A 14,222-nucleotide genomic window follows, 5' to 3' on the forward strand; every position below is an offset into this window, starting at 1 on the left:
AAGTGTCTCACCTGCCTGTATGTCTGTGTACTGTAGTGAGGGAAGGACTTTGGTGTCTTTAAAATCACAGCGAGGTTATGTGACTGCTTTGCTTTTAATCCCAGGTGTGGGAGAGCTATGGGCTGCTTCAGACTTTCCGCAGCAGCTGACTGTGGCTGGACTCGTGGTCTGGCAGGGGTGTGGTTTTGCCAGCTGAAGAGAGTTCTGAGGGCTCTTCAGAGGGTGTATAAATGCCCAAGATACAAGGGAGGCGCTACTGTTTGCTACTGTTGCGGGTTGCTGTTGGCTACAATTTGTTGTCTTTTGCAGTGGTGAGCAAAGAGAGAAGTAGAAGAAATCAGATATCCTGTCTGTGAAGATCAAATTTGCCCTAAGGGACTCAATATCCCTAACCAGCAGGAAGTAGTGTAACAATATTAGCGCCCTCTTCTCCTTCCACCTAGTGTGTGTGTGTGTGTGTGTGTGTGTGTGTGTGTGTGTGTGTATGTGTGTGTGTATGTGGGGGAGGAGGAGGGTGAAAAAAAAGAACCCAATAAAGTAGCCAAAGGTCCGCTACAGTGTACCGTGTTCTTGGGGCCTGAGGGTGACTGAGCTGCGTGTGGATGCTAGAATCCAGGCTGGGTTCCATGCCACAGCAACGAGTGCTCTTAACCGTTTGGCCATCTCTCCAGGCTCTAAGTCGCTCTCTTTTTGCAAAGTAGGTCGTCACTCTTTGGCCTGTAACTCACTCTGTGAACCAGGCTGGCTCAGACGCATAGAGGGGCACCTGCTCTGCACGGGAGTGAGCCTCCACACCGCCTCCACACCGCCTCCACACCGGGGCTCTTTGGTTACTGTCTGTCCCCCAGGCTGGCTGCTCCAGCAGCTCCTGGGTTCTTCTGCTTCACCTCAGCCAGGAGCCCCGGACTACAGATGCTCACTGCCTCGAGTGGCTTTGTGTAGGTTCTCAGGATTTGCATGCACACCCTGACGCTTGCCCAGCAAACGCTGTCAACTCACTGAAGCGACTTCACGTGGCTCCTGGAGAGACATGAAGTACACATGAGGAGTAAAGGTGGCTACAGTGCACAGTGCTCACTAGTAACGGAGCTGCAGTGCATCAGTCTCCAGGGTCAAAGGCCAGCGAGGTTTTTAAATCCAAGAATGAACCACAGAAAGTGTGTGACTACAGACTGAAAGGTAAACTTGTTTTATGCAAGATTCACGCTGGGAAGGGCCAGTCAGCTGTGCTGCTCAACTGAAAACCATGGAGTGAGCAACTGCAGATGACTTTGTGAAGTCTCTTTATAGATCTTGTGAGTGTGGTGTGTGTGTGTGTGTGGTGTGTGTACACATGCTAGCCGGTGTGGGATCCCGGGGTTGCCACGTCTGCCTTCGGAGTGTGGGTGGCCACCATGGCGCACTGGTACTTACACGGTCCTCGTGCTTGCACTGCCTGACTTGTCCTCAGTGCCCTGACCTACATCCTTCCTCGCCACAGCAGTGTCGTGTTTGATACCAACTAGTCATGGAGGCTGACTTGGTAGCTTGCAGTTCAACTCTAATTCTATTTTCTTCCTGAAGATTTTGTGTCAAGGTTTAAGGACCCCCTGTGGAGGGCAAGCCTGGTAACCATGGCAACGCCAATGCCATTGCAAAGTAGCTCCCAGAACTCCAGGCTCTGGCTGGGGGGTTAATTCCCACAACAAAGGCTTCTCTGTTGCCCTGGGCACAGGAACGCCGCTGAGTGGTGGCTGGGACAGGCCCCCAAGGCTGATGACTCTGGAGGAAGCTGCAGGCCAGCTCCCCACTTTAGCTGTCTTCTGGACAGGTAAGGGCATGTTCGGGGGCCCGAAACCCTGAGCAGACCTGCTCCTGAGCAGGTGTTGGTGGCGATCTCAGCTGGAACAGCAATACTGCCTCTTGTTAGCATTTCTCAAGCTGGGTGTAGCTCACCCTGTACCCCAGCTCTGGAGTGTCTCAAAGGGTCACAGAGCCAGTCTTTCCTCAGAGCCCACTGCACAGTCGCCCGATGACCAAGAGGTCAGCTGCTTCCCACAGGTGTGAACGGAGGAGAAGTGGTTTCTGAGCTCATGCTGGGCGGCTGCGTCATTATCGACGTTAACTGCCCCCTTGTCAGCCACCTGCGTCCTCCAGGCTGTGAGCTGCCCCTCACGTGGGGCTCCAGCCGACAGGTAGGGTTTTCTCAGAAAAAAAGGGCAGGGTGACTTAAAACTTTAGTGCTGTGAAAATGTGTCTGAATTCTGGTTCGTTTTGTTCTATGAGAGTAGCTGTGATGGAGGGTACAGCACTGAGAGCAGAGGTTTTGTAGTTAGAGCAGGACTTTTTTATGCCCCCTTGTCTGTCTGTCTATCTATCATCTATCTATCTATCATCTATCTATCTATCATCTATCTATCTATCATCTATCTATCTATCATCTATCTATCTATCATCTATCTATCATCTATCTATCTATCATCTATCTATCATCTATCTATCTATCATCTATCTATCTATCATCTATCTATCATCTATCTATCTATCTACCTACCTATCTATCATTTATCTATCAATATATCATTGATCTATCAATCATCTATCTAGCCACCTATCATCTGTCTATCATCAATCTATCATCTTTCTATTTATCATCTATCTATAATCTATCTATCATCTATTTATAATCTATTTATGTGTCATCTATCATCTATCATCTGTCTATATCTATCATCTATCTATCAATCATCTATCTGACTGCCTATCTATCTATCTATCATTTTATTTATTTTTACCTAGTGTTCATTTTTTGGCTTGCTCATTTTCTGCCTTATTCAACCATGTTTTGTAGGAAGGAGTTTGCTGTGTATTTGTAAAATGGAGATGACAATGATCTAAACAGAGAATTCTCAACAGAGGAAACTCTGTTTGGCTGAGGCACTTAAAGAAATGTTCTGCAGGGCAGAGCTTTTCAGAGGTCCTCTGTGTCAGGCTCCTGACTTGTTCTCTCTTTTCTCCTTCTTCTGATGTCCAGCCTCTTTGCCTTTTTGGATAAGAATTGAGCATTTTAGCAAGAGTCCTTCCTCTTGATTAGTTTTTTTAGGTGTACATATTTTAGTAGGTTTATCCTATATTATATGTCTATATGAGTGAGTATATACCATGTGCATCTTTCTGCTTCTGGGATAGCTCACTCAGGATGATCTTTTCCAGATCCCACCATTTACCTGCAAATTTCATAATTTCCTTGTTTTTTATTGCTGAGTAATATTCCATTGTGTAAATATACCACAATTTGTGCATCCATTCCTCCACTGAGGGGCATCTGGGCTGTTTCCAGCTTCTGGCTATTACAAATAAGGCTGCTACAAACATGGTTGAGCAAATGTCCTTATTGTGTACTTGAGAATCTTTTGGATATATGCCTAGGAGTGGTATAGCTGGATCTTGAGGAAGCACTATTCCTAGTTGTCTGAGAAAGCGCCAGATTGCTTTCCAGAGTGGTTGTACAAGTTTACATTCCCACCAGCAGTGGAGGAGGGTTCCCCTTTCCCCACAACCTCTCCAGCATGTGTTGTCTCTTGAGTTTTTGATCTTAGCCATTCTGATGGGTGTAAGGTGAAATCTTAGGGTCGTTTTGATTTGCATTTCCCTGATGGCTAATGAGGTTGAGCATTTCTTTAAGTGTTTCTCTGCCATTTGATATTCCTCTGCAGAGAATTCTGTTTAGCTCTGTACCCCATTTTTTAATTGGATCACTAGACACACTAAACCACTTAGAAAAAAAAATGGGGAATACCCTTGAACTCATTGGCACAGGAGACAACTTCCTGAACAGAACACTAACAGCACAGGCTCTAAGAGCAACAATCAATAAATGGGACCTCATGAAACTGAAAAGCTCTGTAAAGCAAAGGACACCATCATCAAAACAAAATGACAGCCTACAGATTGGGAAAGAATCTTCACCAACCCTATATCTGACAGAGGACTAATAACCAGTATATATAAAGAACTGAACACGTGTTTGTACCACATATGTACCTGGAACTCATGGATGCCAGAAGAGAGCCCTAATGAGTCCCTGGTGAGACTGGTGCGAGTCATGATGTGGTGCTGGGAATCGAACCTGCATCTTTGGACTGGCTTCTGAGTGCCCTTCACTGCTGAGCCATTTCTATGGCTGATCCTTTTGTCTTTTCTTTCCCAGTTCTGGGATTGCAGGGCTATAGGGACACACCTGATTCTCCATCCACAGTGCTCTGTCTGTCTGTACACGGGCTCGCCAGGAGAGGGCACCAGCTCCCACTATAGATGGTTGTGGGCCACCACATGCTTTCTGGGAATTGAATTCAGGAGCTCTGAACCTCTGAGCCATCTCTCCAGCCCCACCAGGTACACTCTTACACAAGATTTCAAGAGTTTAAACAGTGTCAATCTGTTCATTTTATGTGTGTGTAAACAAATCTCCCCCAGACACGGTCCTTGAACCACAGGTGGCAACCGGAAGGGGCCTGATTCTCTACCGGTACTTGACATTTTCAACATTGGAAATAACTTATTTAAAAATGCACCTTTGTGTCTTTATTTATGAGTCAGTTTGGAAGTGTATGTTTAGCTGTTAAGCTGTCCCTTTTTGGTGTTGGCGGCATGTATGTGCCATGTATGTTTGCATGCCCCTGCGTGTAGGCGTGCTCATCAGTGTGGGTGTGTTTGTGTGTGAAGGCCAGAAGCTGTTGGCAGAAGCCTTCCTCTTTTTGAGACAGGTCCCCCCAAACTTGGGGCTCAGGGTTTCAGCTAGACTGTCTGGCCAGTGAATCCTCAGATTGTCTGTGTCTGCCCTGCACTGGTACTGGGGTTCCAGATGCCCGCTGCTATGCCAGGCTCTCGTGTGGGCTTTGGGGCCCTGGTTCTTGAGCGGCAGCATGTAAGCCAGCTGTGAAATACCGGCTACAACTTCAGCATCTTCTGAGGTTGGCATCTGGCTCCTTGATCCTGAAATATTCTTGGTACAGTGAAAACAAGACAAACTGTTATCTTCCATTCCTGCATGTCCAAACAAAGTTTATATTCTGTGTCCAATTAGCTTTGCCAACGTGATGCCTGAGGTCACCTGAGAGGAGCCTTGACTGCGATATTTCCTAGATTGACTGGCCTGTGGGTGTGTCTGTGCGTGTCTTAACCTGACACAGGGCCCAGGCTGCTTTGGTAGTAGGCCTAGTAGTGCTGGCTGAGGGCAGGTGATCCTGCTTGTAGAAAAGAGCTGGCTGAGCTCCAGCCAGTGAGGGCCTCTGGAGGAACTCCTGCCTGACTTCTCTCCTTGGTGCCTGAGACCTGAAAGTCAAGCACAGTTAACCCTCTCATCCCCAGGCTGGTTTTGGTCGGAGTGTTTTACCATAGCAACATAAACGGGGCTAGGACGTAGGACAGTCTGAGAGCGCTCGCTCCCCAGGTTTTCACTCGTTAGCTCAGGTAGGCCTCCAACTCGTGACAGCTGCCCCCCCCCGCTTGCCCCCATTTATGCGGTTACAGGTTTGAGCCATCATGCACGGCTCTGATATGAATGTTTTGCTTCCCCTCTTACAGAGGGCTATAAATGAAATCTCCACGCCATTCAGAGCCTGTCTTTAACCTGTGGGGCTCCCCTGTCCTGGGGGGACTTGTTTGGGGGTAACACTAGAGCCAGTAAGGAGCAATGCCTCTGTCCATACCTTATGCCCCATTACACGGCAGGAAATGTAAAATACCTGCACCTGGCCACTCTGAACATTGCTCCCTAACGCTTCCCCGGGATGCTGAGCTACTCGGTGCCCCTGTGGCGTCAGCGCCTAAGCAGGGCCTGATGTGCTCAGTGGCCCTCGTTTTGGCCAGCTGCAGGGCACACTTATAGATCTGGACCCTGAGCGTTTGCAGCCAGTCTCTCCAGGTGCAGCTGCGGGCCTCCGCCTGCCTTTCCTTCCCTCTGAGTCTTTAGGACAGCCTGGGCTGTAGGGATGTGTCAGGGGCTAGACTTCAACACAGAACACCTGCTGTGTGGCTTTCTTGGAAGGTGAACACATATCTCTTCACTGTACATAGAGCACCGATGACAGCCAGAAGTCCAAGCCTCCCTTGGTGAAGCAATGGCTTTACAGGACTTAACAGGAGTACGCATGAGGAGCTACTTACAAAGTGTGGGTGGCCCCAACAGCCGCATCACGGAAAGTCCCACCCAGCACAGACGCTGACGCCATGAGAACTGCAGGACCAGCCTCTCCTTCAGGTAGCCATCTGCTGTCTGCCGTCTGCCGTCTCTCATGTCCTGAGACCAATGTAGCTGGGGCAGGATGGCATATACAGTGTGTGTGTGTGTGGGGGGGGGCAGGAGGGACTCTCAGGTGAGGCTCTAGTGACCCTGCCCAGGCCCTTCTCCCAGAGAGCTCAGCAACAGGCCCAATCTAAGAGTGCCAAGCAGGTGCTCACAACCGCCCTCACTGGTCGTGACTGTGCCACACTTGGAGGACAACATTCCCCGAGATGGCAGAGTGGGATCATCAGCCACATGCATGTTTTCCTTCGCTGCAGTTACCCTTTGGCCCAGAAGCTGCCTCAGGTTAGAGTCTGTGAGGGTTCAAATCAGGCTCTTGTTTCCAGGAGGCTTAATCCAGCTGCATTAGTATCCAAGGAGACAAATTGCCAGGAGCCCCGTGATTTTAAACAGCAAAACCTGTGATCTCTCCCCCCACTCTCTTTCTCTCTCTCTCGTGTGTGTGTGTGTGTGAGTATGTGTGTGTGTGTGTGTGAGTGTGAGTGTGTGTGTGTGAGAGAGAGAGAGAGAGAAAGAGAGAGAGAGAGATGAGGTGAGCAAGAGAGTGAGAGAAAGAAGAGAGGGAGAGGGCAAGAGGAAGAAAGAGGCAGAAGTGTGCATCCGAGGGGCCCGGATGGCCACAACCAAGCTGGTGTACCAGGGACAACTTGTGCCCTTCCCAGGTGACCATAGCGTGTGGCCCCTTCACTCCAGTTCCTGCCTCTGGTCCACAGCTCCATCTCCCTATATCTGTCACACACTCATCTCCTCTGAGGACCCAGCTCACTCTGAAACAAGGGTGTCTTGTCTTGAGATCCTTAGTGTAGTCAAACTCGGAAGTCCCAAGTGGGCACAAGGTTCCCTTCTTTATTGTTACTTATTTTGTATATATGTGGGGTTTTGTCCATACATGTGTTTATGTACCATATGTGTGTGTTCATGCTGAGGCCAGAAGAGGGCATCAGACACCCTGAAGCTGGAGTTACAGATGGTTGTGAGCTGCCATGTGTGTGCTGGGAGCCAAACCTGGGTCCCTGTGGAAGAGCAGTCGGGGTTTGCAACCACTGAGCCATCTATCCAGTGCCGAACATGAGCTTTAAAGAGACACTGTCAAGTCCAGTAGCTGACAAAGGCAAATGGTCCCCGAACTTTAGCTATGTGGAGACCAACTTTCAGGTAACCAGCCTGGTGCCGATCTGCTTAGGACACGGCAGTGGGACTCAGTACCATGAACTCTCTGAGCCAGGGTGCCAAGGCATGTGAGGGCCACACAGCGATGGCATGCACTCAATGAGAATCGGCTGGAGAGTTGCAGTTCCTCCCGTAGAGAAGCATGGCTTTGAGAACGCCTCAGCTGAGACATCAGCTCAGCACGTGGGAAGTGGTTGGGGTCGTCAGGAAAGCTGCACTGGGGTCAGGAAAGCTGCACCGGGGCCTGGTCCCAAGGAGAGCTGGCCAGATCTTGAGGGGCACCTGGCGGTCAGGCATGGCTCAGCTGGGAAGGCCTAATGGGCTTTGGGAAGGTTCTGGGTGGAAAGGCCGAAGAAGGGCATGGGAAAGCCGCCCAGCTGGAGCAGGGCAGGGAAACAGGGAAGGGCAGCAATCTGTAGTAGTTGTTTCCCCATCGCTCTGACCAAACAAAAGCAACCGAGGACAGGCCTTGTTTTGGCCTGGGTTTTGAGATGGGACACAGTCTGTCATGGAGGGAAGTCATGGAGGCAGGGAGGAGGCAGCTGTTCACAGCATGCCCACACTCAGGAAACAGCTGGAAGGATGCTGCCCTTCTCCTTTCCATTCTTCCAGGGACCAGACCCTGGAGATGGTGCCACCACGTTCAGGGTAGGAGGTCCCATGTCAGTCAGCTCACAGACATCCCCCAGCCCCCGCAGGCACGGCAAATGCTGGTTCCTACACGATTCCACATCCTGTCAATATGACTATTACACAGCTCCTGACACCCCCAGGACCAAACTGTGGGAGGCAGGAGGTGGCCAAAGGGATCAGAACAAGAGACTTATGTCAGCTGCCTAGATGGGAGCAGAGACCCCAGCCACCCCATAGAAGGGGGGGGGTGGAATAGCAGGGTCTCATTGTCCCTTCTTCATTCCCAGTCTCCGTGGAGGGAATTTTGAAATCACAGAGCAGCCTGTTGGTCACTGTGTGCATGTGTGCACGTGCCCTTAGCAGACCACGGAACCCTCCCTGTTGCAGAAGGCACTGACCCTGAATAAGCAGTAACTGGTGGCTGAGCACCATTTGCCGTGGCTGCCCGTTGGCTTGGCGCCTATCACGGATGGCACAGAGCGCTTTGCCGTGTTTCTGCCTTCAGTGAGGGTAGCAACACTGTGGGCTGCACTGCCGATCCATGCACATCACTCACCTGGTCCACGTGAGGCCTGGGCATGCTTCCACATGCTGAGACAGGAGGGCCTGGAGTTCTCTGGTAGGGCAGCTCCCTGGCTAGTCCACACGGCCACAGCCCAGGGCTGGGCTCACAGGAGCTCTTCCTGGACTGCAGCTGTGCTAGTCCTCGTTGGTTGGCTTCTACAAAGACTTCCTGTGGCGTCCAGCACAGCGGGCTCCTCTCATCTTTCTGTGTCCATCCCCTCCTCCTACTCCGTTCACCCCTAGGCTTTACCTCTTCCCTCTTTTCTCCCTTCCCTCCTTTTCTCCCTTCTTCCTTTTCTCCCTCCCTCCCCCTTCCACTCCTCCTCCCTTCCTTCATTCCCTCCCACTCTCCATTTCTCCCTCCCTTCCTTCTTTCCTCCCTCCCTCCCTCCTCCATCTTGCTCATATTTTCCTTTCTCTCAACCCCACTTGGGCATCAAGTTCAGACTGAGCTAGCCACCCCTTTGGGCTTTGGGCATGTTCTCAGTGCTGCTTAAAGAAGGATCTATATTGTTTTGTTCTTTAATTCCCTTTCTCATGGCAAACCAGATCCAAGCTCTGAGTGCTGCCTTTGGGGGGGGGGGGGTGTCTCAGTAGGCTTCCCCTGCACACACCTCTTTCTCCTTGTTAGTCTGCAGAGATGTTATCACACTGCCTTCAGCCTTGCTCAGGTGGTCCACAACAGTGAGAACCTTGGCCCGGCTGTGCTGCTCTGCTTCTCCCCGCTTTCATTTCCCAGCCACAACTTCATGTGGGTCTTCTGCCACTCATCCTGACAAGATGAGTGTCACTGTTTAGTCACCAGGCACGAAATTGTTTTATGGCTGAGGATGCAACTCAGTTGGCACAGTGCTGGCCCAGTATGCAGCAAGTCCCGGGCTTGGTCCTCTGAACTGCAGAGACCCAGGAAGTGGATGCAAAAGGAGTAAGAAGTTCAAGGTCATCCTGGGCAACTGTGGCTAGTTTTGTCAGCTGGTAGCCGTCTCCAGTCAGCTGGGAAGAGTCTAGAGGGATTGTCTAGGCCCTGCTCACCTGCATGGGTGCCTGGGGGGGGGCTGTCTGGATTATGATAAATTATGTGAAGGATGTGGGTTAAAAGTGAGCAGCCCTGTTTCTTGGGTTCACCTCCGTCTGCTCTGGAGTGTGGGTATGACAGGCTTCTTCAAGTTCCTGCCATGGCCGTCCAGCAGAGAGGAAGTGGAACCTGGATTTGTCAGTGGTGTAAACACCCTCAAAGCTGCCATTGCTGGGCTACTCCATCGAAACAGCCTGAAGGAAGGAAGGAAACTAGAGCAGGAAGGAAACTAGCCTGGGTACTTGTCAAAGCAAAGCAAAACGAAGCACGCCTGCCTCTCCTCCTTCTCACTACTTCTAATTGTCCAGGAGGGAAGCATGCCACGTGCCGTAGTTGTATAGAGACCATGACCACAGCAGCTCTCACAGAGGAAGCATTTACCTGGGGCTGGCTCACAGTTCAGAGGTTTAGTCCATCGTCGTCATGGCGGGCAGCATGGCGGAGAGCAGGCAGACGTGGTGCTGGAGGAGCTGAGAGGGCGACATCTTGATCCGAAAGCAGCAGGAAGAGAGACGCCGGGACTGCCTTGAACATTTGAAACCTCAAAGCCCACCCCAGTGACACACTTCCTCCAGCAAGGTCACACCTCCGAATAGTGTCATTTCCTAAGAGCCTATGGGGCCATTTTCATTCAAACCACCTGTCCCCTCTCCTCACTACAGCCTGGGGTTCCCCACAAATAAGAGTGTTGGCAGCATTTCCCTGTGCCACCCCGGCTGCTGTGCCTCTGTTGTGGGGTCCTCATGATCTGGGCTCTCCATGGCTGAGCTGGGCCAGGCTGCTGGCTAAGCCCCACCTCTCAGCAGCAGCACAGTCCCACCTCACCATCCCCTGCCAGCTTGGCCTGGCACTAGGCTGATAGGTGTGGAGCGCTTCTCCCTGGCATTGATCTGCTTGTCTCTGGCTGCCAATGGCTTGCTGTACTGCATCCCAGGCCTGCTGGTGGTTGCAGTGTTCTCCTCTGCAAACCACAGTCATTCACTTACTGCAGTTTTCTCTCTGGTCCTCTGGTCCACTGTCCTCATCCCCAGAGACCTTTTTCACATCACTGTGTTTGCTCATAACCTGTAGGGTTTGAAGTTTAGTTCAAGAAGGCCCATGCTGTCCACAGTCTGTAGGTTGTATATCTGGATCTTCTCCAGGCAAGGTTCTGTCTTTCTCAAGTAGGATGTGCCCTTACCTAGGGTTCTCCTTACGGCTTTGGTGACAGCGTCCCCCACACCTCTGCCAGCCAATGTGCTATTTCCTCACTGTTTTCCCTCCTGTTTTCTTGGCCTCCCTCCCCCAGCCCCCAACCTCTCAGATGTGGGGCTCAGGCTGGTTTCAACTGCTGTGCGCTGAGTCGTGAGACCGCCGGTACAGAGCACACACGATCTTTTTATCCCCGTGACTTGAGGTTTGCCTTCATGTGTGGCGGGACAGGGGCCAGTTTACTTAGATTAGCTCCTGAGAGGCCTTTCTTCCTCCATTTGCAAACAGTAGCTTTATCTGGTTCCTCAGAACGAACCGCTGGAGCTTGCTCCCCGCAATTGCTCCTGAGGTGAAGGAAGGACAACATTTTTATTCTGCTGCTCGTCTTTGAAGAGGTGTTTTTTGTGGATTCTGGACTCTCTCTCATATTCACGCACAAGGGTTGGAACCAGTGGCCTCAAGGGAGCTCACCTCTTCTGCTTCTTCCATCGGGGAGGGCTTTAGCAGGGCTGGAGGTGGGCTCTCGGCTTCAGTTACTGGGTTACCAAGCCAGCCCCAATTCCCAGTCATGCTAGCACAACTCATCTCAGCTGTCTTTATTCATGTTTGCCGCTCACGGCCGGATCAGCAGGTTCCATGGGCCCACACTTGCACTTCTCTGGCTGTGAAGTAGGTGTGTTGGTCAGAAGTGATGTGTGCAATACCATGACAGTGGAGAAGCCGGTAAGGCATGCTGTGTCCACAGACGGTGGAGCCAGCAGAAGGACTGTGTGCAGGGCACGGCAATCCGTGACCACAATAAGAACCTCCCCCAGTTAGGACAGAGTGTCGCAGTGGTTCATGGAGGTCACCCTGACACCTGGCTGCTGACTGGTCACCATGAGGGAAGGTGTTGTCCTCTGCCTCTGGCCGAGCCCGAGACTAGGCGGCAGCAGTAGCCAAGTCGGCCTCGAAGAGCGGAAGTCTGGTGTCGGCAATGCTTAACGCCCATCTTTGCCAATGGTCGCTCTGTTACGGGCCCCTTGGGCAATGACAGGAATGGCTAGGGAAAGAGGCTGGCCATCCACAGAATAGGTCGCTCCGTCTACTTCATCACTGAAGTCCTGTTCAGCCGAAGTCACCTTTCGTTAGGCATTTACATGGGACACAGCTTCACACCTCTCTCCCATTCAAAGACACCTACCCACATCCTTTTCTCACAATTTTCCAGTTATGTTCCTTCCACATCCCCGAGCACCCAGCTAATCCACGGGCTTAGCCCATAAGCCAGTAAACAATCACACATCTGGCCATTTCTCCTTTGCAGCGAAAATCTACAACCATGTACACTGCCCAAAGTTCTGCCCACGCTGAAGATTTCTCTGCACCAGCATCTTCCAGGGCTGCCTTGTTGCAGCTGCCCGCCTCTGGGCAGTGTCTGTGTAACCTGTAGACCCGTCAGTAAACCGGGACCCACCATTCTCCTCCTCAGCCAACCGATCTCAGCACCCCCCCCCATGAGGCTAGAGGCTCATGGGTGGCAGCAGACGACAGTGTGACTGACAGCAGTAAAATCCACAGGTAACTGGGGAACTTCATGTCACTTGTCTAAGACGTGCTCAGGCCCAATCATACATACACCATGTGCCTTCGATAATGAATCCATGCTGTGTCCACCCTGCTTCATGGTTTGGCGGGTAAGATCTGCCATGATGGGCAGGTCAGGTGGTGCAGGAGCTTGGTGGTTGTCTCCATCAGGGTTTCTATTGCTTCGACAAAACACCAGGACCAAAAAGCAAGCTGGGGAGGAAATGTCTTATTCAGCTAACACGTCCTGGTCATCACCAAAGGAAGTCAGGACAGGAACTCCAGCAGGGCAGGAGGTGGGAGCTGGTGCAGAGGCCATGGACGGTGCTGCTCACTAGCTTGCCCCTGGCTTGCTCAGCTGCTTGTTACAAGACTCAGGACGCCAGCCCAGGGATGGCACCACCCCCAACAGGCTGGCCCTCCCGTCTCTCACTGACCACTAATTGAGAAAATACCTTGTTGCTGGATCTCATGGAGCTGTTCCTCAACTGAGACTCCTTGCTCTCTTATGGCTTCCGCTTGTCTCAAGTTGGCAAAACCCAGCCAGTATAGCGGTCCATTATCAGTTTCCACCAAGGCCTAATAGCAGACTAAGAGCTGTTGCTCAAAAGGAGACTAGTCGTCTGCACAATGGTAGAGCCTTGCTGCAAACTCCTCAGGCCCTCCTATGAAATCATGCACAGCACCCCTATCTGCCACAGACACCCCAAGTATGCTGGGTCATACAGTCCAAGTGGTGGAACAGCCTGCGCAGTGGCCTGGACCTTCTGAAGAGCTTTCTTCCACTTCAGGGCCCACACGAAGCTGGCAGCTTTCTGAGTAGCTTGGCGTATGGGTAACACTCAAGTGAGGGCAGGGCTGTCACCAGAATTCAGGCAGGCTCCCTAAACACTGTGCCAGGTGTAGTGACTTACCCTTCGTCTTAGGAGGAGCGTCTCTGTGTGCCCTGAACCACCCTTGAATTTTGGTTGGATTTATTTCCCATCCTCTGAGGTTCATATGTTACTCAGAGTCCAAAGTGGTAGCTCCTTCCTGCTCACTTGTTCCGGTCAGCGTAACCGTCCATAGAGTGAGCCGGTGAGATGTTTGTGGAAGAGACAGACGATCAGGTTCCCTTCAAACCAAGTTGTGACACGGCTGGACAGTTACCTTTGCAGTAAAACTGTTAGGGTGTAGAGTTGGCCTTGCCAGCTGAAAGCAAGTTGCTTCTTGTGCCCTTTACAGAAAGGTACTGAACAAAGACACAGGTGGATCAGTAGCTGCAAACCGTGTGCTAGGAGATGTGTTCATCTGCTCAGTAAGGACACCACATCTGGCACAGCAGCTGCTCAGTCCCTGCCTGATCAAGTTTCCGATAGTCAACTGCCATTGTCCAGACCTGGAAATGGCCTCTGGGAGATGATGTGGAAGATCCTCAAACTCTGGTTCTAGGGAAGGGCTCCACCTGTGGCCCAGCCCCCACATCCCTCATCCCAAGAAAGGCACAGAGCAGTTCTCTGGCTCCTTGGCTGCCAGTGTCACAGAATTAGAAATGTGTCTGGGGTCTCAAGAAAGTAACCGCATGTTCCAGAGTATTTGGACAGGTGTTTAACCTCTGCATCAGCCCGCCACATCAAGCAGGCAAGCATACACTGTGCCTCCCTCTGATGATCAACGTTTGCCTCACACTTTTACTCAGATGGCCAGTTCTAATTCCAAACAGCCAGTAGAGAGGCAGAGATCTGAGTTTGAGGCCAG

The 14,222-nt window shown here is 51.4% G+C and overlaps 1 protein-coding gene across 10 annotated transcripts in view; it reads left to right on the top strand.

The window, feature by feature from the left end:
• Nucleotides 1-1,663: 1,663 nt before the first annotated feature.
• The window catches only part of B3galt5 (beta-1,3-galactosyltransferase 5), a 71,675-nt gene continuing 59,116 nt past the window's right edge, over nucleotides 1,664-14,222 (top strand). For 3 of the 10 annotated variants that reach the window (XM_060370823.1, XM_060370831.1, XM_060370830.1), the window contains exons 1-2: nucleotides 1,664-1,810; nucleotides 6,058-6,241. Coding sequence is in view for 1 of the 10 variants with exons in the window: in XM_060370822.1 (XP_060226805.1) it covers nucleotides 2,073-2,174 (102 nt within the window). In the remaining 9 variants the exon portion in view is untranslated. The other 7 variants (XM_060370825.1, XM_060370824.1, XM_060370826.1 and 4 more) reach the window with 7 other exon arrangements.

The sequence above is a fragment of the Meriones unguiculatus genome, chromosome 17 (genome assembly GCF_030254825.1).
Source record: "Meriones unguiculatus strain TT.TT164.6M chromosome 17, Bangor_MerUng_6.1, whole genome shotgun sequence".
NCBI lineage: Eukaryota > Metazoa > Chordata > Mammalia > Rodentia > Muridae > Meriones > Meriones unguiculatus.